Genomic DNA, 25173 nt, shown 5'->3' with positions numbered 1-25173 from the left:
GGGTCAGTGTGTGGGTGACAAAGGTTGACCCCACGGACAGCTGGACCTGCCTTGACCAAGCATGAAGGCACTTCTCTTTTTATGGAACTCGTCGACAGACACCATCTATAGAGTTAAGACCGACAAGAGGCATATAGGCAGCACTGTACCAAAAGCAAATTCCTCCAATCTGTTATTCCTGTCTGTGATTAGTGGTGACCGTGTGTCACATGCAAAGTTCATGTTATTTGTGGGGCATCTTAGTCCCGCCCACACACATTTTGTTTGGATTGGAAGGATTGGAAGAGTTTCTTTATAGAACTTCATCAGAAGGAGGTTGTTTTGTTTGTTTGTTTAAAGCAAATGATCGGTTATTGGGTTGTTAGAAAATTCAGCCACAGCATTGCTCAGCTTTTACATTAATCAGTGATCAGTCTAAGTGATAATATGTATGGCGAGTTTAATGGCAAAAGTCCTCACTGATCAACTCCTACTGTGTTGTGTGGCAAAAGCGGAAATATTCATAATTTACTTCACTAAATAAAACATGTCCAGCATTAGATATGTACTTAATTTGACTTACAGTTAAGTTAAAGAAGCATTATAAGCAATATAAGTAAAAAGTACTACTAAAAGTATTATGTACAGTGGTTCATATTATGATATATTACAGTATATTGCTTTTTTTCTTACTGATGCAATCAAGTGTACGTAGTGTACGTGTATTTTAACGAGGTGTACCAGATTTATCTAATTTACATACATTTTGACAGTGTAATCTGTAACAGTCCAACATATTTTAGAGCTGATCATATGTTTTGGATGAACATTTGAACTAAGTAGTAGACAGCTGTCAAATAAATGTAATATTAAGTTAACGTAAAAAGTAGCAGAAGGTGGCAATACTCAAGTAAAGTACAAGTCAAGTACATCAAAATTGTACTTAATAGCACTTGAGTAAATGTACTGTACTGATGAATGCAGCCACTGTTGTGTGGTCTGCACCAGAGCAACATGATGCAGTAAAGAACTGAGTGAACTTTCAGATGACACTAAAGAACAGGATCAAGTTTATATATCTTTGTCTTACCACCGTGCATAAAGCCTGTCAGTCATATAACAAGCAGTAACGCTCACTGCAGCACCGAGGGACGGCTCTACAATGTCTGACGCCCCTCCACACAGTCAAGAGTCAGATCCTCCTGAGAGTGACAACAAGGCCACTCCCTTCACTGTGAATTATATTTAGAGCACACTGACATGTACGACTAACCTGGATCCTCACTGGACCCTTGAGCTGCCACTCAGCTGAACAGAAACACCTCTTAAGCGAGGGCTTTTATACTTTTCTACAAGTGGGAATGTTTTCATCTGTGCTCGCTCTGGGACCAGACAGGGTTTAGTTGTGGTGGCTTGCTGAACACTGGGCATTGATCAGGTCAGAGTGGGAGGGCAGCAGGCGTGATCACAGAGCCTCCAGTGAAAACTGTGTGAGAGAAGTTTATCTTGGCGCTGCAGTTTTCTCAGTGGTTCAGTAGAACATGGCCTCTCTATGAACTGAAGAGGCTCAGTCAACAAGTGAATCTGGATCGGCACTGTTGTGGGAGATGAACAGTACCAGGTATGTCTTTCTTAATGAAAAAACAGAGATATTTACTTTGAATGTCTTACTTCTATATAAATGATCACACTATATCTAAGTATGAATTAATGAATGAAGCCCTGGCTCAGTTTGAAGTATACTTACACCAGTTACGACTGTGTGAAAAGTATTTACAGAATTCTTTTATTACTGGTTGACAAACTTTATTATTATGAGTAGTATTTCAAACAGGTGCTCAGATTCTCTGAGTCTACTGTTTCTGTTTCTAAAGGACAAGTACAACTATTTTTAAAGTTGATTTTTGCTATGTTAGACCAACAGGCCCTGAAATCTAAACTAGAAACCTAATTCTGGAGTCGGGGAGCACTGTTGGGTACTGTGTCACAAGATCTATGCCGAAGCTAAGAGTCTCCCCAGCCTGCTCCAGGGCTTTCTCTCATACACAGTGAGCTGTGTCCTGGCCCTTTTTTATCAGCCTTCAGTGGATAGGACACAACCTTTGGGAATACAAACAGTGAATTCATGATCAATCACTGTTTCTATTGGTAAATCTGCTCTGGGTTTTCTGACGTACAGTAGCCTTTGGTTGTGGGAGGATACCATATTTACAATGATATACACACAAGGAATGTCATGATTAAACTGGACAATAACTAAACTGTTTTGACTTAATATGCTTATTTGATTAAATGTGATTATATTGTAAGATTTAATCTTAAAATAAGACTAATCAGATAAATTATTAAGGCACTATTGTAAATCATAGTTCCCCACATTTAAATGTGTGACACAAACATTGCGCATGCATAAAATCCATTTCTCTATTTGATATCAGATTTATTTGGATCCTGCTGTGACCCCTTGCTTCTTTAAAGGTCCATTGCGTAACATTTAGGAGGATCTATTGACAGAAATGGCATATAATATTCATAGATCTGTTTTCATTAGTTTATCATCACCTTAGAATAATAATCATTGTGCGCTTTTTTTACCTAATAATGAGCTGTTTTTATCCATAGAGGGAGTGGGTCCACCATGTTGAACCACCAACCAAAAACTCGCATTTTACACAAGTTTCTCTTAGATACTTGGTAAGCTGAACTGTATTCAGATGGTCCTTTAAAGCTGATAGAAATGACAATGTGTAATGTGAATGGGGTTATTCATACACCCACATACATTTATCAGCAAGCAAGTAAGCAAGGATACAAAAAAGATTCACAACCAAACAATGTAGGAAGTAAAGGCTTGATGTGTAGCTTGATGCCATACTGTACCAACCTGTTTAAATGACTAGGACAGACTCTGCCACATTACTGTGTTTATTCTTTCCAAGTAAAAATAAAGTTGTCTGATGAAGCTTGTACCTTTACATTTTAAATGTTTCCCCTCTTCCTATAGGTGTGTCTTCTGGTTTTGTGGATAAAACTGAATCAATATTGGTGAGCCAGTATGGGGGACTGGAACTTGCTGGGGAAGCTGCTGGAGAGTGCTCAGGAACACTCCACCGTTGTGGGCAAAGTCTGGCTGACAGTGCTGTTCATCTTCCGCATCCTGGTGCTGGGAACTGCTGCTGAGAAGGTGTGGGGGGACGAGCAGTCCGGCTTCACGTGTGACACCAAGCAGCCCGGTTGTCAGAATGTCTGCTATGACAAGACCTTCCCTATTTCTCACATCCGCTTCTGGGTGATGCAGATCATCTTTATCTCCACACCAACTCTCATTTATTTGGGCCACATCCTTCATCTGGTTCGCATGGAGGAAAAGGAGACACAGAAAGAGAAAGACCTTGCCATCCAGATTGAAAAGCAGCAACAGGTACTTGGCAACAAGGCCAAGAAGGCCCCAATTAAAGACAACCAGGGCCACGTGCGTTTGCGCGGCACACTGCTGCGAACATACGTCTTCAACATTATTTTCAAGACCCTGTTTGAAGTGGCCTTTATTGTAGCTCAGTACTTTCTGTATGGTTTTGAGCTGAAACCGATGTACACCTGTGACCGCTGGCCTTGCCCTAATGTGGTGAACTGCTACATCTCCCGACCCACTGAGAAGACAATCTTCATCCTCTTCATGCTGGCCGTGGCCTGTATCTCCCTGCTGCTCAACCTGGTGGAAATGTACCACTTAGGTTTCACAAAGTGCCGCCAGGGCCTTCGTTACAGACGATCCCAGGCTGCAAGTGAGGCTCCAAAGGCCCTAACTGAGACTGTCATGCCCTTTGTCCCAAACTACAACTACTTTGCTGGTCATCCTGAACCTTTTCCTACGGATTCAAAGTACAGCATGGCAGAGCCAAACACTGCTTACAGCCCCTACAACAGCAAAGTGGTTTACAAGCAGAACAGAGACAATATGGCTGTGGAAAGAAAAGGAAAAGCAGAGGGAGATGATGTGAAGGAAAGACAAACCTCCACTCCTGCCTTTGAGTTTCCTGTTGAAAATCAGCGTCGAAACAGTCAGTCAAGCAAGCACAGCACTAACAAGAGCAGAATGGATGACCTGAAGATCTAGGGAATTTCCATGCCTCTAAGCAAGACTCAGGAACCACATGTATTAGGCTGTAAAATATGGAAGGTTATTAGGAACAAAACTACAGAGAGAGTACAAAACAGATCATAGCTGTAAGAAATTTGTAAGTCTAGATTTGGGAATAGGGTCAGATTTGTAAATGTAGAACTAGTATTGAGTGCAAAATCTGGATATTTTTGAGAACTCTCACAGTACTTTTTAATGTGAGAGATCATTACAAACTGGCTTTAAAAGGACAAACCCATAAATGGCTCTTACAGCCATATTTTAAGCAATCTAATAGGTACAGAACAATCAGTGTGACGTTACAGACAAGGGTTAATATGATGACACTAAGCTAAGCAAGTTCTAATTTTCATTCAAATCGCAGTCTTAATTCCTCACAATTCTTTGTTTGCACTCAAAAATATTCTGTGTCTACAAACTGCCTACATTTTCTGAAATGTTGACCTATGCATTAATAAAAAAAATATTTTTGCCCTCACTCGTTTTGGCATTAATGAACTCCCATATGTGTGTGACGTGTAGATGCAGGTAACATGAAAATTGTTTTGTTTACAAACAATTTACCTAAAAATCAAAAGCAAAAAGACTGTTGTTTGAGAAACAGACCAGAATAAACCTCTTATGGCAGTTTGAATATGTGAAAAACAAAACTCCAGCGTTTGTTGTCATGTTGCTGTAAATGTGGAGTGCACACAACTAAAAGGTAAATTATACATTTAAGAGCCATGTCGTTTACCATGAGAGACTTCTCAAATGCTGTTATCTTTTCAGGAAACTTGAGACAAGTGTTTCCACTGAACATTTATCAATATGATAATATGAATTTTCTACAAAAAGCAGATATGTTAACATCCACAAACCAACTATTATACTTGCTTATTTGTGACTTTGTAATTTGATTAAATTGGTGTGCAGCAAACAAGTGTCAGCATTCTTGTTTTAAGTCAGGTATAAATAAGATCTACTGTCTACTGTGATCATTGAGAAGCTAAAAATAACGTCCATTTCTTTCTCACTTAAAAATGTCACAGATATACTTTGGTGGTATTTCTACAGCTCACATGAAGCTTTTTTGCAACATAGCTACTACCCACTACTGGAGGCAATAAAAAATAAAATCACAGCACTCGTATAAAGCTCTTATAAGATAATAGATGTTTCAGTGTTGATCACAGCACCAATTCATCAAATGTAAATTTAATATGTGACACCTAGATTTTAAGTATTTAGGTGTCATATACTTTAATGAGCACAGTGCAGTCACCTTATTATGAAGATTTTAATCATTTAAGTGGATGTAGACTGTTTACATTTACCTCCAAGTTAGTTATACGTATCAGACATTAACAAAAATTATTTACTTACTGATTACTTTAACAACCCCAAGTGTGTCTGAACTTTGTTTAAAAAATAAATTTAAGTGCCTTGGTTTATTTTATTATTTTTTTATTTAAAAGATCAGCATAATGTCCCATGAACTGAAAAACTGGTGTTACCATCAACAAATGGATGTGATGTTATATGTTAAATGCATGTATTACCAATTACAGAAAATCATCTTCAGTATTTGGATCAAGTCGCTTATGAAAGTTAGGGTTGTGTCAGATGAAGAAGGCTACAGACGTTATGTGTCAGATACATATTTAATCAATATTTAATTACATTTTTCATTATTTCGTAGATCGGACATGGTATCAGCAGATATCCAATGTTAAAAGATTTGGATTAGGGTCAAACAAACTAGATCCTTAGAATGATGGTCTGATCTAGAAATATAGCAAAAGGTTTAGTTCCTCAAAGGAAGGTCCCATTCTGGATCGAGATCAGGCAACAGTCTCCTGTGGACAACTGCTTTAATGTCTGTTCAAATGTTATACTCTTACCTGATTGGATGGGAGTTGCTGACCGTTATGTGAGGAAACCAATCAGCAACGAGTGTTGTAGTAAATTGATCAGATTGTTTTTTTTTTTTAAACCTGTAGATTCATTTTTGATCATTCATATTAAATAAACTGCTTAAACACCAAAATTCAATTATGTCAGATAATAAACAGGGGGGTTGTATCTGATACAAACATTGCCACATATTCTGTAGTGATTTGTGCAACTGTGTTGTGTTGTAATGTGCAAACACTGCTATAATACGATTTGCCCAGTGTATCAATGCAGCCCTGTTATTTTTTTGCCTGGAGGTGCCATTTTAGCTGCTTGGTTTCCACCAGCTGCAGTAAACACACACAGACTGAGTGCGGTGTGGATGGTCCCATTTCCAAAACACATACCATCATACACTGGTGAGAGCTATACTTCAAAGACTTCTTCACTGCTGCTATAAATAGCTCTCATGAACTCTCGGAGAAGCATTGTGGGTGAAAAGGGGGTAGGGGACCAAAAGTCTCTTCTCCTGCATCTGCAACGATAACAAGTTGTGGCCAACAATTTATTCTAAATGAAGCACTGGAGGGTACAGACACAGTTATTAAACAGCAAAACATGGTAATGAGGGTGCAGTCACTCATCTGTTCTCTGCCCTGCAGCAGGAATAACTTCAGTAATAGTTTCATTCATTCAGTTGGATAATGTAAATACTTGTTGGCTGTGAGTGATGAAGCTTTGAATCTGCATGTTTTATCTGATTTAAACTCATTGTAGAGTCTAGCTGAGAAGTTTTAAATTTAAAAGCATCAGCAGCATTTTAAAGTTGCAATATTTTTTTCATATATGGGTAACAAGGCCAGTGACATGTATGATTAAAGATCAACCAGGCCAGGCAGACGACAGATCAATAAATCAGGTTCTTCTGCTCCTCCTTGTGCTCCTAATGGTATATGCAAGAATCCAGCAGGCCTGAACGAAAACATCCAATCAGAGTCAAGAAAGATTCAAAGTCCCAGGTCGTCAAAAATAGAAACTATGGGAATGAAACTTAACAATCAACTATCCTCAAGCCTCCAACCCAAAAAGTTGGTCTTTCTCGGCTCTGATTGGTTGTTTTGGTTTAGGCCCAGTGAATTCTTGCAGACACAATTAGGAGCCAAAGGAGGAGCAGAGAAACCTATTTTTTTCATCTGTCATCTGTATCATGTACTAATGTCAGGATATAGTAAAAGTTCCAGCAAATATGACAAAAAGTTATTTTTATAAAAGTTACCAACTGCAGCTTTAAAGTTATGAACCAAAATAAGAACTCTCAAACTTCCAGAGCAGCCTGACCTCTCACGACAGGACAAGGCTGAAAACTGAACAGGTGATGGGGTTAAGGTTATGAACTCTGGGTTACAACCATATGCAACCAAATCTCAGAGCCAGAATAGTATGAGTGATACGCATAGGCCATTCATCACCGAGTCACACTGCCGCTCATAAATCACACCGGTGGCGTGCACACTTAGGACAAGTCAATGAGGAGAAATTTCACTGTTAATGATGATTTATTTAATACATGTGGTCCCATCATGGTTTTGTCATACCATAAAGAGGCTATTTTTGTTGCTGCTTTGTCACCAGTGAGTGGTCAAGACTGTAAGTGTCAAACATAAAGCCTGTTTTTCAGATCAAAATATGACCCACTAATGGAAGGAAAGACCTATGGGGTGACAAACAAGATTTGTGCTTCTCTTTCCTCAAGACATTAAAACTTGGCTTCCAGTAAATGGTAGCACCATAATTCTTTTTTTTTTAGTCTACATATTATACACATCATTAGCATGTATACTTACACTTATAAAGCCAGAAAATGAGCGAGTAGTACCAGTGTAGTTTAGTGCCTTTACTAAACTACACTAGCTAAAGTAACTACCTTTACTGTGCTTCGTTACCAAGCACAGTAATGTTTTAAAGAGGTATGGTCTTATTTACTGACCATGAAGTTGTAAACATTGCATTATAACATAACCGTCCTAACCTAATGCCAGGATTTTTCCATTAAAACCGTCATACTCACAGTGGTTGGGGCACCGTATGAGGTGGGTAATTTAAGGTTAGTGTGCCAACAGATCTGGTCAGGAAACATGCCAAGGACAGTAGATATTTATTGTTTGCTATTGGGGGAGGGAGGTCAGCTGTTGTGAGGGGGCAAAGAAGTCTGGAGCCTCTCTCACAACAACTATGACAGATACAATCAGTACTTATTGAGTCATAGCTGCGGAGGCCACCTTTTTATCGTAGTTCCTAGTGCTTAAAATACATAATTTTAATACATAATTATAAAAAAAAAAGCACTGAGCAAAACATATTACAACATGGACATGTCAGTGATTTCAGGTAAACATCTGTAACTGGACAGAATCTATTTTAGATATTGTAGAATAAAAATGATATTCTCCCTATGCCGAATATTACATTTTACACACTTAAAATCTATGGAGAGATAACGAGATGACTAAAAGATGCCTAATTTTTCTTTATATAGAGCCACCTTCTTTTCTTTGTTGTGACATCCTAAAATTATGTTTTTTTAAAAGGAATTTTTATTCTCAAACAAGAAAGTTGTCCAGCTATGACTATGTTTTTTATAAATAAAATCCTACATAACTATATGATGCGCTTTTCAGATGCATATAGACAAATATAGACATGACTTACTGACAGACAGAAACAGACAGAGGCTTATGACCCTTAAAACACGAATAAACAAATACCAGTTAGCATGTCAGTTCGATTTATGTTGTTGTGTGTAGTGCTACAGAATGAGCCAAACCTTATTATTCATAGAATCATCATCATTTATTCTGATACCTCTTTATGGAGATAAAAAAAATAAATCAGAATCAAGCAGGTAAACAGAAATAGGCTTCACATAACTTGCAAAACAAACTTTTAATCAAATGCTACAGACTATAAAAGCTGTAGACTACATTTGCACATATAAAGACTTGTTTAACCATATACTAATGCAGCTGGAGCATTGTCCATGCCCGTTGTATGCACTCTAATGCTTAATGGCAAAACTGACAGCGCGCCAGAGAGATTTCCAACCCTTTGATTTTCCTTCCTCTGTTCCGATAAAGTCATCTCCTCTAATCTATTTTCCCACCAAGAGGAAACAATTTCAGGCTAAAAAAAAAAATCATCTTAAGTGCCATTTTCCAAGAGCTATAATGACCAACATACAAATTCCTGAAAGTAAACTTGTTTTATATGATATTTATATGATATTATCAAATAATCTGAAATAGATTTAGCATGCAATTAACTGACATGAAAAACCCCACACAGAAATACTGCAACACAATCTGAAATAGTTGGACAATGGTCAGATGTGACCGTTTTAAATAATGGAAATAGGGTTGGTGTTTAGAAAGGTTGCTAAATGATCAGCTCCTGGAGCCCAGGTTGCTGAAACTCAGTACTGATTCATTAAAAAGGAACTGAACTGAAGTCACTCACTGAGCTTTGGATTTAAGGAGTGACAACATATAAAAGATGAATGGGGTGTTTTTTTTACATTAGTCATGTAAACAATGACAGATTTGTCTTTTCAGTTCTAATGAGTAACGGATGTTTGCAAAATGCTTGATTTCAATGGAGTATGTAAAACTCACTTCAACAATCCAACCCAGTAATTACACAACACATTTCAGATTGGTCCTAAAATCTTAAGTGAAAAAAAAAAATTGTAATTAATTAAGAAAATAATAATAAAATGTTCCTAGCAAATGGCAGAGTAATAAAAATATAGGAAACAGAGAATTGCACTTGCACTTAAAGAGCTCCTAAACCACTTTTTCCCAACACAAGCAGAAATAAAGCTCTATAAATTTATGAATTTCTTGAATTTGGCCCCTGGAGATGACAAGTTGCAGCTGAAGCAGTCATGACCTTTTGGAATTCAAAGCCTTTGAGATCTGGCCAAGACACAGACATATCTACAATTTGTGAATCTCAAACGACTGTGCAAACGATTCACTGAGAAGCAGAAACAAATACATTTGCAGAAAAAGCAGAGATAGAAAAGAAAACAACATAAATACTGTAAAGTCAAATCTGGCTTTCTGTAGTGAGTAATTGCTGTTCATTAAAGGCCAGCATAATGTGGCAAAATCCTGTAACTATGCTACACATGCTCTATATTTTAATGTTACAGACATTTGTAAGCTATGTATAACTCATCAGTCATATACTTTATATGTCCCAGGTCGAAAAAAATATCCCTTTTCTCCCTTTTATTTTACACAAATTGCACCCTGAGATTTGATAAAACAAAATATCCTTCGAAAGGTTTAAGTTGTGTCCACAACAGTCCACTAGCTCATATCTTACATTTTTAATACAAGCCTCATAAATACAATAATCAAACGACTATTGAACTGACCTCTATGTACAAAATGCTGCACTTATACTAGAGCGTAACATCCTACGTATACAGTAAGACGGACAAAAGCAAACAGTACATTAACCAATCAAAGTTGCACATTTTCAGAAGCGGTCGCAGAAGATTTCCCTACAGCAGCACTGCAGAATTCAAACTATTATACCTTTACAGACCATAGTTTACAGTATGACACACTGAAGTCATGCTATAATATTGTGCTGCATGTGCTGCTGTTGTAGGAATGAGACAGATGAGTGTGCTGTGGCAGTGCGTCATCCTCTCTTTATTTATTTCTATTATTGCAAATGTATAACATTATAACTGAATCTTTCTTTTATGCTCTCAAGAAATGTATCTGACATCCTCATTCAGATCAGATCTCTGAAATCTGTTTATGGCTTCCAGGGGACAGCATTACTGCTTGTCCTTACTAACTGTACTATTTATTCTGTGTCAACTGAAAAGCTGGTGTTTCTAACAATAAGTTTACAAAGTGACACTAACATTGCCCAATAACAGGAGACACTGAAGTCACAGGACACAACAGCATTTACAGTTTGTTTCACTACTAGTAGTCTGACAGAGGAAATATAGTAAGCTATCCAGAAGGAGAATATTCCTGTGGACTCTCTGCCACCTTGTCTAAGTCATTTGTTATGGAGTTGTACCTCAGCAGAGACAGAGGGAAGGACAAACTCTTCGGTTTCTGAACACAGGGGACAGTACTGAATGTCCCTTATATAATACACATCTATACTGTATGTGCTCAATGGCATATAGGGGAAATATAATTTAAATTCAACTTAAAATCTGAGGCTACATGAGAGAATTAATTTCATTAATGATGGTTGAAAATGCATAATCAGACTTGAGGAAGGACAGCGTACAGTATGTCTGCCACGAGGTTTAATATGAGAATGCACTGAAGGTGTTGGATAGTGTTACTACAGTGTGTACAGTATCTTAAAGATGTTGTGCCTTATTTGTTTCATCAGCCATTGTTGCTGCCTACCATCTGCCTGACCAACACACACACACACACACACACACACACACACACACACACACCCACGCACACACACGCACACACATTGCACTCCAGATTTTTAAATCTGATGTCCCCTCCACTACAACAGTAATCTCACTGTCTGCCTCACTAATACCCACTGCCCTATCAAGGTGGAGAAAGGAAATTCATGGTGACTTCTGGTTTGAATGAAGCAAAGTATCAATTCACTTATGTATCCTTTCACTTATTTGCCTTTAGCTTCAGCTGGGCGACCTTAGCTTGTCCCAATTTAGCATGAACGTCGACAGGCCTCTCAAAGAAGCTGACTAGGGCTGGCTCGTTGAGCAGAGAAGCCAAGACCTGCTCGAACGAGAACGACCACTCTAGCTCTGAGAGGTCAGGCGCTGCATCCTGACTGTTGTGGGAGCCGGAGGTGTCGGCGGTCTCCGGGGTGGTGGAAGCCTCTTCGGTTGAAGCCTCCTCAGCAGCAGCAGCAGCAGCAGCGGTAGTGTTGGCAGGCTTTGTGGACTCGGGGGGGCTGCTCGGCTCCTGCAGCCTGCGTCCCACCTCTTCCATCCTCAGGAGAAGGCTAGTCACATGGGCCACGGCTCGGTACAGAGATTCCTCCTCTGGATTGCCATGAAAAATGTTGTACAGGGTCTTGGAGAACTGAATGAACTGAGTCTGAGATAGAAAAAATAATAATAAGCGCGTTGTACTTCAACATAAGAGTAAACAGTCAATAAATGCAACATGGAGTGAGTTACCTGATTTATACGGGGTAGGTCCTTGATGGTTTCCTCCTTCTTTAGTATTTCATTTTGCCATTGTTTCAGGTAGGCCTGCAGGTCCACTTTTCCTCTACCTGTCAATTTCACACACAGACTCTACACTATCACACAAAACCAAGACATTTTCATGTTTTTGCTATAGCCATGGAACATTTCTGATTTATTTGGGTGAAAAACTCTACCTCTTTCAGGGCTTTTCCTTATTACACCATCTTCAGGAAGATCAAATGCTGAAATATATAAGCAGCATGTGAACAAACTGTACGTAAAAAAATGCTTCAAGAACAATCAATGCATTCAAGTGAATCAGGCAAGCATCAAGACACAATTATGACAGAATTTAGAAGGAAAGGGTAAAAGTTTCAAAGGGAAAGAAAGAGTAAAGAGGCTAACCAGTGAGTCTACTCAAGTGAGAAGAGTCTTCAGTCACTGGAATAAAGTGCTGGATTCTTTGTTCCTTTAAGTGCAAAGGACTGCCTGTAAAAGCTAGAAGATATTGACTGTGAATGCACTGAAAGGAAAGATGAAGAGACAGAGGATCCACAAGAGCAATGTAGATGGAATTTGTTAAAGAATTTGATTAAAGAAAGCATGTTTAAATTGTATCTTTTAAAAGAAAAATACAATAAATAAAAATAAATTCAAAATCCTGTGCAAAGAAAATACAGTTTTGTATTAAAAATAAAATTACCCAATCCCTCGTAAAATACTTCCTGCCTGTATTATTTGTATTTCTCACTGTACTATTATTTGAGATATATGCTATGCTATATTTCTATGCTCCAACCCCCACCAGGGACTGTGTTTGTGTGCATGCATGCGTGTCAGTTTGCACTGCTGGACTAAACAATTACCCTCACAAGCCAACAGTGTCATTATATCTGCCTGATAACTTCATACTGCATTAGCGGCAGAGTCTGAGGATCGTCATGCTGGGTAGTCGTTCAGTCTGCCATTAAATTTGTTGCTGATACAGAATGAACCTTAATGATTTTAGTGACCTTTCCTCAATCGCTCCACTCAAATTTCCACCTAAAATCTAAAATATTATTTAAAATCTAATGGGCAGATTTGTTGAACACTTCAATGCTCTTCAGAAGATCAAATTCTGACCTTTGCCTTGTGCCAACAATGTGTCAAATTGCTACTAATGATCAGCTGTGAAAACATTTACACTAAATTATACACTAGATACAGTACAGCACAAGGTAATAGTCTATTTGCCATGTGCTATTGTGTTTATGCTCCACAGATGTAGAACTGTTAATAGCGCAATCCCAATCTGAATGTTTTTAGCATTCCTATCTGTAATGCTCTCATAACATGGAAAACCTTCAGTATTTTCATTCAACACTTATGTATGTACAACCCTGCAGCCTCTAGCGGAGCTCCAGCTATAGGGTACGAGACATTTTATTGCCCCTACAGCCAATCATTACACAGATGATGTCATTGTGTAGTCTCTCCTCTCTGAATGAAGCTGATACAGCTGCTGTACTCTGTGTTTGGACTGACTATCAGCTCTAAATAGCACATGATTTCATTTCCTTGATCAATGGATCTTTTGGCCCAGTTCCAGTGATAGACTTTGATGTGGGCTCCACTCAGTCCATGAGAGCTCTGGGCTGTCCTACTGTGAAATCAGCAAGCGTTTGAGGTCACTGTGGTTTACTTTTTCAGCTCGCTCTGCACACTTTATGCAAGTGCACAACGCCGCAGACTTTGCCTGAGGGAAAAGACTACAGTACATAATGATGACAGTGGAACATCATTATATCATAAACAAAGAAAAATAAACAAAATAGTGTGTGAGTATGTCTGAGTTTAGGGCGGAGCATTGAAACCGGTCCTCTACCATCTTGTTTGGACTGTGGCAACAAGAAGGGACCTGTCCTTGGTGCTGAAGCAATATGCACTCTCCGTGAGACATAAAACAAGCTCTGCTGCTTGATGTTCACTAGCCTGGCACATTACAAGTGGTGACTCAGTACTCTTCAGCTGCTAAGCTGTCAGTTGTAATTTGAGCACTTCTTCCTCAGCACAGATCCTGTTTACAGAGAAACTAGCCCACTGCAAAACGCCCTTACATCCCCTCACACCCATCGTTGCCATGGCAAAGTTCTTTCACCCAACAGAGACTATTCTTACCCCTGCCTTCAAGCAAACACCGCCACATCATGCAGACAAGAGGCACACATTCAAGGACAGTTTCTTCCCCGAGGCAATGCGCTCACTCCACAAATGCTGAGTTATGGGCTGGATTATGGAAATGACAACTCATGCATTCTCAGGCCGATGTAACGCTATCTGATCTTATGAATTGCTTTATGCTGCTTCTGTATGTCTGTTACTGTCATGTAACGGCGTTAGTATTTGGAGACCGTAAAGGATCCAGTCTGAAAACATTTGCTTGCACTTGAACTCTGAACCTGCAGGAGTATAGGAGCAGATGTTGAAGCTAAAGATACACTAACACAAATCTATTTTGTAATTTACAATAGGCAGACGGATGTAAATGAGACAACACAATGGGTTAGCAGTTAGAGAGTCACATCAACAATAACCATAAAAAAAAAATCATTGTATCATTTAGATTAGCTGGTGTTGGCTTTATCAAAAGTTCATCACTCACCTGGGGGCAGGTGCAACTTGAACAGGAATTTCAGCTTATTTGTGAAAGATCCACTGTACAGAGTATCTGTGGGAGAAGCAATGTGAAATTATAGCAGTTGGGATACTGAGGTTAACAGCTACATTAGCTGAAAACAGAGAACAGAGGAACTTACCAAGGGCACAGCAGAACTCCTTAAAGTTGACAAGGCCGTCCTGGTTCTCGTCTATCAGGCGAAAGATCCAGAGGGAGAGGGTGCTCTTGCTGGTGCAGAAAGCCCAGGGCTCCAGCAGGGAGAAGAGCACACTGAACTGCTGGAAACCCAACTGGTACTGCTCCAAATAGGCCAGGCTAGGGTCATGATGGAGCAGAGCTGGACTCTTCATTGTCCAGTAACAGGACAGGAAATGCTGCCTCTGAAAATAGGAAACAAAAAAAACATGACATATTTGTAAATTTTTTTTTTATTATTTTGTTGTATACTGTAGAAATGTTTTTGACTCACTTTGAACAAGTTATAAAGTTCATCAAGCTGTGAGGCACTGAATTTCACTTCTTGGGACACAACCCGAATCTGAAAATAGATTTAAATTCATCCTTAATACCATGGTAACAATGCAGTTAAACTAAACACTGTAAACTCAATGACCACTTACAACATTTTGTTTGGTTGTATCTTCCAGTGTCTGGATTACGTGCAGTTTGTTTCTTTTCCGTGAACTCTCGACTTCCTCTGAACGGATATTTCCATATTTCTAAAATGAAGTGCAGTTAGTTAAAATCAACCACAGCACTGTTATTATTGAATAAAACTGACACAGGAAAAGTTTTGCAGTACCTCATAGGCCTCTCGGATCAGTTCACTGATATCCACATTAAAGTGGGATGCTTTAACGTTATTGCCAACTGAAGCTTGCTGCACCGTTGGAGGCAACGGACTGTCTTTGTTTGTCACACTGTCAAAGAATCTGAAATTACACAATAGAGAAAAAGACGAAGAAATTACAGAGTAATCATTTTTAAAATACACCAGTGCTGTTTTGTTTTTATTCACACGGACTTGTTGAGGATGGTGACCGCCTCAGCATCATCGTGGCAGCTGATCAAAGCCTCCATGTTGTAGTCCAGCACTGCCAGGCCGAGCTGCAGAATGGCTTTAATGCCGTCGTAGAAAAAACAGTCCACCACGTTCACAGCGCTCTCTATGGGCAGGACACTGATGAAGAGAGTAAGAAACCAGGACAAGGACACAGAGGAGAAGAAACTCAGGTCTGTCATGTGCTCCACCAGCTGTGGGAGATTTTCTCGAATTAGATCCTCAAACACCGCCTGGTCGACCAAAGCGCCTGAAGAAAGAAAGACAACATTTCAGAGTCTGACCAAATTCCTGAAATCATTCAAGATGTCCCAAAATGACCAGAAACAGTATTTGGCATGCTTTGCTTCCCTTCTTACCAATAATTCGGCGGTTAAAGTAATCCGGCAACATCCTCTCACAGACAGCAACCAAGAGCCAGAAAGCCTCCTCTTCTTTCGCATAGAGCAGGAGAACTGATGTGAGAATGTTCATGGCCTGAACAGGAAAGAAGGACACACTTATACAAACCAGACTACTTCAGCTGGAAGCATAAATGAGGAGGCCATTATAGATGTGTTTGTGTGTCAACAAGGGTAATTTTTCAGAGCATCAGTGCCTTTTAAGTGCTTGGCCTTTTCCTAATAAATCTCTGCTTTCAAGAGCTGCTGCACGCCTGATTTTCATGAAATGACCAATGACAGTGAAGGAGACACAGTTTTTAAAACCGTAAGGGTTAAAAGATTAAATAATAGTCACTTCACCTAAAAAAGTAACAACAAATTATAATCTAACATAAATGATTACTAGAAATGATAAAGAACGATCATGAGAGCAAATTGGCTGGACACTTCCTGGTAATTGTGTTTTTGTGTGCATGTTTTTCATAGTCAATATGTTCTTTTGTGATAACATACTTCTGGCTAAAGACTGTTCCTGCATTTTACTTCTTTTTACATCTCATAACATAACATTCAGAGTGTTCGTTATCAGTGTCAATCAGGGCGTAACTGCCTGGTAAAAGCAAGCTTAAAGAAATCAAAGTACCTGGCAGTAGCCAATTTTAGGGTTCCTGTATGCATAGGCAGTAAGGACTCTGCGTAGAGCTGAGATTCCTGTGTCACTCTGAAAGGCAGGGTGCTCTGGCAGAGAGCGGTGCAAGTCTCTCTCAATCTCATCTGTTGCCAAAGTGCTTGTGCCCAGAGACTGTTCAACCAGCTCAGTGTAATAGCCAGGATGAGTGGCCATGTCGTTCACAGCTCCTACAGAAGCAGAAACACAGTCAGTCCAAAAACAGATGGTGCCGAGATCCCACATCAACCATGTTTTACTTAATTATTTATGTCGAGGGAGCACTTGAGTAGTTACCACTTTCAATCATGCAAGGCTTCGTCAACAAGTCACTGCAGATCACTTACTGTACATAACATGACAAGACTAATGTCTGCTGTATAAATACCTGAAAACAGCATCCATAGCTCTCCTCTCAACGCCTCAGGAACACCACGAACAATCAAGTCTCGGGTCTTCCTGGTGAAGAACATACTTGTGCCACGTCCATATTCGGAAAAATGGATGTTCCAAGACTGTTCCTTCATCTTTTCCTTAAGCTGTCAAGCATGAAGACAGCACATATTTATTGTACATGCTCTGCAGTGCTGTTAAACTGGTTGTATTTCTAAGCAGATGCATGCATAATTTTTATTTAAGTCCACCCCTGAACTGATTAGACACCTACCTGCACACCCCCATTCTGCAATTTTATTACATTAAAAGTAATACAGTCAGATTCTATTTTAAGTGAATGTGTGAACACAAAATGCTGGTGAAAACATGTTTCATTTCAACGAAACTGATATTTACCATTTTGGGGTCAAGGTTTTCAACATCCTGGGGGTGGAAAACAGTCATGAGAGCCTCGGTGCTTACGGCCTTGCTGCTGTCTTTCTGTCCCACCATCAGTGTTACGTCCTCTGGGTTGTCCTCAAAGTGGTTGATGAGTGACTGGCACTCGCCTCGTATGACCTTGGTGATAAACACATATCATTTTTCAATGTCAGAAACTGCTGCAAACTACAGAACGCAAAGCAAACTGTACGTAAGGAGTACAACGGCACAAATAAAACAAGTGATAAAATACATTACCTCTGATGAAGCAGAATGCTGAGGGCTGGCACTGATCCCACACCTGCTACGGAGGGTGTTGGCAAGTCGCTGGAAGTCCCGCACTTCAGAGAAACGCAGCGCCCTCTTGCCACGCACACACACTGTTAAAGCCCTGCTGCCGGAGTCTGGCTTCTCGACATTAACAACCTGGAAGAACGTTGGCAGGCCAGACAGTCACTTTTGAAGGTTGCTGCTATTCATCAGTATGCAGGCTGCTATTTGAGAGTGTAACTGGCAGTGTTTTTATCAATCAAGTAATGCTGCCTTTGTTTTACATTACCTCTCGCATTGGAATGATGACATGGCACTGGCTCCCATCCTGGCTGGCAAAACACAGGTAGTTCTCAGACAGACAGATCTTGCCAAGCGTGTTGAAATGGCTGAAGGGCACCCACAGGAAGCTCTCATGCACCTCTAATAGATTTTCCTCTTTCGGAAGCCTGAAAAATGTCCGGAACTGCTCACTCTTTGCATGAGCTTCTAGTCCTCTGCGGGGGAAGTAAAGCAGAAAGTAAAGTCATGAGCAGAACATCATTTTGTGCTCTGGACTCTCTCCCTCCATATCAATCTTTTAGGTACTGGAGTATGAGGTTATTTAAGTGCCTAAGACAGATCATTAGAAATATAAATATTATTACAAATACTGTATATCATAGTATGAATAGCTAGATTATTTTGTTCAATGTCAGCTTCTAAATTGTTGTATCATTCTAACCTTAAATTACTATTTTTATTAAAATGTGTAAATTACAAAGCATGACTCTAGCAGATCAACATCAGCTCCAATATAACTGCCACTGGTATCATGATGTATGATTTACCTGCCACCTACCATGCATGGTAAAACAAACAAATGTTATTTGACTCAAGACTTTGTGTTTACTCTGGTTCTTCAAGTTGGCAGCCAGCATTAACAGGATCATGTAAAGCTATGCTGTGCTGTGCAGCAGACAGAAAGTACCTCTTGGTAATTTGCAGGGGGTCGGAAAGTGCCGGCTCTCTCTGGAAGGCCTCTTTATCAAAAAGGCGCTTGATGGAGTAGTCAGCCAGCTGTTCCATTATAACAAATGTTTCGTTAAGGTGCAGCAGCATGGAGAAGTAGTGATCCTCCCCATGAGCCAAGACATGGATGCTCTCAGTCAGTATAACGTTAGAGGTTTTCTCCAGCCTCCAGATCTCATCCCAGGAGATGACCAGTTTCACTGCAGAGTCATCACAATAAATTAAAATGAAATCAGTGATTAAGGCTTGCAGTTGCCAGGACAAGGATCATGAATGAATGGGCAAATGGGTGTTATTATCACTGTGTAATTCTGTTGTCTTTTTGTCCAAAAAAGTCCAATTTATCATTAATTAAAATATATGAAATGCACTGCAGAAACATTTTAAAGAATCGCTGATACCAAAAAATTTAACTGTTGAGAGCACGATTGTGAATATTCTTCAAATGTCACTCTGTGTCATGAAATTCAGTGTTATCCATTATCCATGCTGCTTTTTAAGTTTGCCTCCACTCAGCGGCCCAATACAGTATAATGGCTTTTTAACAATTATGGAAGCTGTCATTACTTAGAGCTATTTTCTAATGCAAAAATATTCAAAGATCTTTCTTTCAGGCCATAAAAGTCCACTCCAGGGGCTGTTAGGAGCTGCCAGGAGCTGCCACAGCCTTCGTTCCTACTAATCAACATTATCAGGACAAATGGCACAGAAATGGCTCACCCTCAGATCCCAGCAGGTATGAATAAAAGCACAGGAAGTTTGTGCTGAGGTAGAGCCAGCCCTGGCAGGGCACTTTGCCTCTCCAGTAGCTGCATGAGTAATATGTGACCAGCTTTTCCTCTGATGGCAGCTCGAACCACTTCTCAAACCTCAGATGTGCTTCTCGGAACTTCTCAGGATCTTCCTCCAGCACCATGGACGACTTCCCTTCCTCAGCGATAAGACCCTAAATTAAAAATTCATCGTCATCATTTGTTAAAGCTGCACAAATCCTAACCTTTACATCAACAATAGAACTAATGACTACTTGTAATCTGACTGTTGCTCTTGGTGATGAACCCACACTTATTCACCAAGTGGCCAGAAAAATGACTCCAAATAATCAGGTTAAAATAAGGGTAATATTTTACAACCCTTAAGAAGACATTATCACATTCAGTATTTTATAGCATTACAATTAAAACCCTGCTGAGAGATCTGAGTCCACAGTAAAAACCAAAGTTCTTACTCTAATCTTGCCCTGTACAAAGCTGGTAATATCCTCGCTGGAGTCAAAAACAGAGAGCGTCCTCATGATGTTCTGCTGCAGCCATTCCCAGTGCTGAACAATCTCTTCTCTGGTGACACCTGATCAACATCAAGAGTGAAAAACAATATCAGGTTTGGGTTTGTTGGTTTGTTTGTATCTCTGAAGAAAATGGACTTGTTTTATAGTCAAAAGAGTCTTAGTTGAAAGACTGGATTAGGGAATATCAGTTTCATTGTGGTTCTAGTTGAATTTTGCTGGACTTCAGTTCATTAACAGTAAACATTTTTATGCAATTTCAACTTGTGAACTAATATGCAAAATCTCCCTCTAATCATTTGACAGCACCATTAAAATGTTTGCCAGAATAAGATGAAAGTACAGAGACATACCGCATGCTATTGACCAGTACACTTGCGAGTCTGGCGTGTGGTGAAGAATGCGGTAGGGAGCAACTTTGGAAGTGGAGTCCAGCACAGTATCCAGAGTTCCCACAAGGAGGCCTGTAACACACAGTACAGTGAGATTTTCAACCAATGCTGTTACACATATGACCATGCCATGTGATGCTTTTAAAAATCAGAAAGACGGATATACCAGAATGATATTCACAGCCCTGTTTAACTTATAATACCTTAATGTATTTACTGATAAACAACCAGGATCAGACATATAAATAACTTAAAGATCCTTTAGTGGCACCCCACTAACAAAAACCTGAATCTGTGTTCAATAATGCAGTGTATTAAAATTCATTTCCATCAATCTTTTATTTATACTCGGCCTTGCAGTGTTCAAATCCCTCAGCTCACACAACTAAAATTAGCAAAATCTGTTACCTTTACTACTTCTCTCTGACATGCCCTCCATGAATAATTAACAAGGTCGCAGTGAAACCGCACTCATGCACTGTATCAGCATTATACGGCCCTGCCCCGCTGTACAGGGATCAGCTCTCCACATGGTCTACCACTGGAGCTGTCGTGTACAAAAGGATTCAAAGGATCAAACACAGTGCACATAATTTATGTTCTCATCAGTGCAGAACAACATCATACAGTCGAGGATATACTTACATGCATAAAAGACACTAGACATAAAAGACTCTTGTGTTGGAGAGGGCTTCAAGTGCAAGCATGCTATGTACAATCAGGTAGTATTTAACCTCCACTATCATTAAACCAGTCAGACACAACATCAGTCCTCTTGTCTCTGGCTGGAACACCATTCATTATCATTAATTATCTATTAATTACCTTACAGGCTGTCACATTGTGGCATCTGGTTAGAAACTGTAGGTTACAATCATTGGTGGTATTACTAGCAGCACTACTTTTAAACTGTCAGGTGACAATGATTTAAAAAAAGAAAAAAGAAAAAAAGATCCAAGTTAGCGAAGCAGGCGACGCAGTTTTAGACAACAGCTTGTGTCTAAATCAGAAACTCACTGGATGTTGCACGACTTAAAGGAGGATGCAACTGTTACGCAACTACTATAACTGACTACGGGTTACTTTGAACGTGCAGCACTCTTTCCTAATACTGGAAGTACAAAATCCATTTGAGTTCACTTGTTGTCCCCTATATCACAAGAATAGTTAAATATAAAGTTGAGATATAAAATCTACAAGAATCAATAAAACAAAAAGAAAACAAATTCACAATAATCCATACGGAGTGATGCAACACAAGAATGACCGTTCCTTCCTAAAGACTTCAAAAATATCTTATCAGTAGGTCTGCTAATAATATTACTGGCCATATATTCACAGTCCCATTGGAAGAGAAGTGGGAAAGCTACCAGCTATACAAACGTTCTGCAGTAGAGCTGAAATGATAAGTTCAGGAAACGATTAGCTGATCAATAATAATCAACAGCCAGTAATTTAATTAATTTAATAAAGGAAAAATGCAAAACATGTACTTGTTTCTCAAATGTGAGGCTTTGTCGCTCGTTATGTTTCAGCACAATATTAATGTAAGTTCAATAACTTTAGGTTGTGGACTGTTAATAAGTGACAGATTATTCAATAATGAAAACAACAACAACAACTAGTTGTCTGTAAAAACAACAGTCAGGGTTTTCTCTCCCTTGCTAAAAATATGAGTCTCACTTTAGCAGATGTGTGATGTAACCTAAATTACAGTGACAGCTCAACTAAGCATCAGTGTCACCACAGATGCTGACACATGTGCTGCCCAGGGAGCAGCGAGCCCCTGACACTGCAGTCCCACCAGAAATCAGAAAGGGTTTTCCTGTTAGATTTCAAGCCTCAGCCAATTTGGTGCAAATATCCACAAACTGACTGAAGTGGCCAGAGGACATGCAGTCAGTTAGCTGCCCCAAAACGCTTGATATTCAGTGTTTGTGTCGGGCTGGTAATGTGACTTCAGCCAACAATCTGACACAACAGTGGCTCAGAGTCAGCAGGCCTGTGTGCGTCCTGTAACCCAACCACAGGCACAGGAAAGCAAATGAACCGTTCAGTGGACACAGACTCTCCCCCCCCTCCTCCTCAATGTCAACTCTATGCTGCAACAAGCCTCAAAACAAACCAAATAAGTACTGACACGTAAACTCAAAGAGATACCTTCAGTCCCGCAGACTGGCCCGTCAACACGAGGAGAAAGCAGCTGTTCGGTGCCTGAACTGACCCGTGTTATTCTGGCTCATACCTGTTGCTATGAGGGCATTTTCTCTGTGGACGTGTGGGCTCACAGCAGCACCCGCCCTGTGCACGGCAGACGGGCTCGTTAGCTGTGAAAACGTAAGGCGACTTAACCCGTTAATAACTTTATAGTGCATCTAAAATACGGTTCAGCGGAGCCGCTACAGCCGCCGTCCTACACATGCGACGAGGTGGCAACATGGACCGCTAACGTTACCTGTCAACCCGCCTCCACCTTCTCCGTACCCTCGCCTCCTTTGCAGTACGAAGTAGTCGTTATCCTTCTCGGTGACCCATAATTTAAACGCGTTTTTCAGCAGAATCTCTTCGGGTTTGAGCCACATGTTTCAAATGTCATGGAGTTATCTGTTAAATCCGCCTGACATGTCACGGTTATCTGTAACGTAGCCCGACATCAAACCCGTGGACGTTTGTTTGTGTCCGAATCCCTCCCTTCCCACGTCGACAAGAAATGCTCGCCGAGGTCGCGGTGCATTCTGGGATTGTAGTTTCTGACGATAAGGCGGTCCCAGAGGACTCATTCTGTGGGACAGCTGGGTATTTCATGAATGAATGGGAGGGGGGAGGGGAGGGAATGGCGAGGGGCGAGGGAGGGGGAGGGACGACCCGCTGAACAATGTCCATTTGCGGTCGTATGGATGGTGGCTAAAAAACAAAAAACTTTTTTTTCTTGCTTCTATATAGAGTTTCCTTTTTCTCAGAAATCAATGACTCGCGATTGGTTTGACGTCAAATTGGTCAAGAGAATAATAACAGAGGAATGTTACAGAGAAATAATCAATCTGATGATTGATTAAATTAAGATGTTATACATCTCATTTATTTATTTTATTGTTTATTGTCTCTATTTGTCTGATTATTGGTGAATTTTTTGGTATCTTGGGCGGGGTATTCTAGTATTTTTCGGAGACTTCGTGTGTGACGTGCTCTTAGTGGCGGCACAGAGGATGTGACCATAGGCAAATTGCCTCGCTGAGTGGAAAGCAAGTATCAGGGAACGAGGGTGTGGGAAAAGGCTTGGAAGGAAGAATCCAATGCGTAATCCTGCTTTTAAAAGAAATAATAAAACGTAATTGTTGAGGTTGTTACCAGATGAATTTAGTTACATTGTTGTCGCAGAATTGATGGTTTTTCTTGAGTTTGAAGCTAGAGAACAGTTTGTAGATAATGATGCTTCACGTGATCTTATGAAGTATTTTGTCGTGGGATGACCACTGGTAGATATGCAGTATCGGGTTTATTATTTACATTTGTGTTTGTATGTGTTGCGTTGGTTTATGAGTATTGTTGGGCCTTCTGGTATCTGTTATTTTTTAGTGTAAGTGTTAGTGGTACGATGTATGTTTAAAAAGATTTTTTTTGTGATTTCTTAAAGCTTGCCGACACATTTTCTCAGAGGTGTGGAGCTCCGCCCGGTATGACTGGTGTTGAAGATAAGATAACCAGAAAGGATTACACATGCTTGGTATCTCGACGGAGGAACAATAGACAGCTTTGTTAGTTATCAGAAAGACACAAAGAGGCTAACAAGGGCATACAAGCTATTGGTAGCACTGTTAGGAGGTAGGATGGACAGAGCAGAGCATCCGCTGTGTCTTCTCTTGTCGTTTAAGCCGCGCGTCTGCCCGAGATGAACGCCAGAGGTACTCTTAGAGATGAGCTGTGGTTAGTCAGGTTTACTTGCACAGGGTGCTTAGGAAGGCCCTTCTTAAGGACTCAATAAAGCAGGTGCACTCTTCTGGGGAATCTGTAGTAAGTGGTTAAAGGTGCCAACGGGTGCAAGTACACGTATAGCCACATGCCACATCATTCAGGTCTGGACTAAACTTTACACCACATGATTTGGGCAGCTAACAGGGAAGAGGCGAAAATAAGAACTCCTGCCACCCATCTCTAAGGAGGCAAGTTGAAACATGGGTTGTAAATTCTATTTGTCTACGTTCGATTCGCTAGCCGAGTAATGCACGGTGAACTCAAATGCCCTTGCCAGGCCACCGAAACTGCCAGGAGGTTTAAAGGATGGATGCCGTTGTTCTCTCTCTCTTATTAATATGAGAGCGAGAAGTGATGTATTTAATATGATGGATTTTCTGAAAGAGTCAGCTCTCTAATTAATAAAGAATATCTCAATATTATATACTGCATGGTGT

General features: G+C 40.0%; 2 protein-coding genes across 3 annotated transcripts; one reads left to right on the top strand and one right to left on the bottom strand.

Annotated features, from left to right (window-relative positions):
• The first annotated feature begins 1349 nt into the window (after nucleotides 1-1349).
• cx39.9 (connexin 39.9) lies at nucleotides 1350-4987 on the top strand. The gene is made up of 2 exons (XM_035665945.1): nucleotides 1350-1600; nucleotides 2984-4987. The coding sequence occupies exon 2, from the start codon at nucleotides 3035-3037 to the stop codon at nucleotides 4094-4096; it is 1062 nt and encodes a 353-aa protein (XP_035521838.1). The 5' UTR covers nucleotides 1350-1600; nucleotides 2984-3034; the 3' UTR covers nucleotides 4097-4987.
• A 3836-nt stretch (nucleotides 4988-8823) lies between these two features.
• tbc1d8b (TBC1 domain family member 8B) lies at nucleotides 8824-23458 on the bottom strand. Of its 2 annotated transcripts, XM_035666241.1 has the most exons (21): nucleotides 23220-23458; nucleotides 20726-20836; nucleotides 20316-20434; nucleotides 19808-20033; nucleotides 19047-19287; nucleotides 18366-18573; nucleotides 18065-18232; nucleotides 17783-17944; nucleotides 17379-17529; nucleotides 16967-17181; nucleotides 16300-16417; nucleotides 15905-16190; nucleotides 15683-15812; nucleotides 15501-15599; nucleotides 15350-15418; nucleotides 15020-15260; nucleotides 14866-14931; nucleotides 12627-12719; nucleotides 12416-12463; nucleotides 12210-12307; nucleotides 8824-12126 (listed from the first exon to the last, which is right to left on the bottom strand). In XM_035666241.1, the coding sequence occupies exons 1-21, from the start codon at nucleotides 23344-23346 to the stop codon at nucleotides 11683-11685; spliced, it is 3420 nt and encodes a 1139-aa protein (XP_035522134.1). In that variant the 5' UTR covers nucleotides 23347-23458; the 3' UTR covers nucleotides 8824-11682. The 2 variants fall into 2 exon arrangements, with proteins under 2 accessions (XP_035522134.1, XP_035522135.1); XM_035666242.1 differs by lacking the exon at nucleotides 12627-12719.
• Between the last annotated feature and the right edge of the window lie 1715 nt (nucleotides 23459-25173).

The sequence above is a fragment of the Morone saxatilis genome, unplaced genomic scaffold (genome assembly GCF_004916995.1).
Source record: "Morone saxatilis isolate NCDOM2014 unplaced genomic scaffold, NCSU_SB_2.0 Contig20, whole genome shotgun sequence".
In the NCBI taxonomy this organism is placed as follows: domain Eukaryota; kingdom Metazoa; phylum Chordata; class Actinopteri; family Moronidae; genus Morone; species Morone saxatilis.
This window is presented reverse-complemented; position numbering and strand designations above follow the sequence as displayed.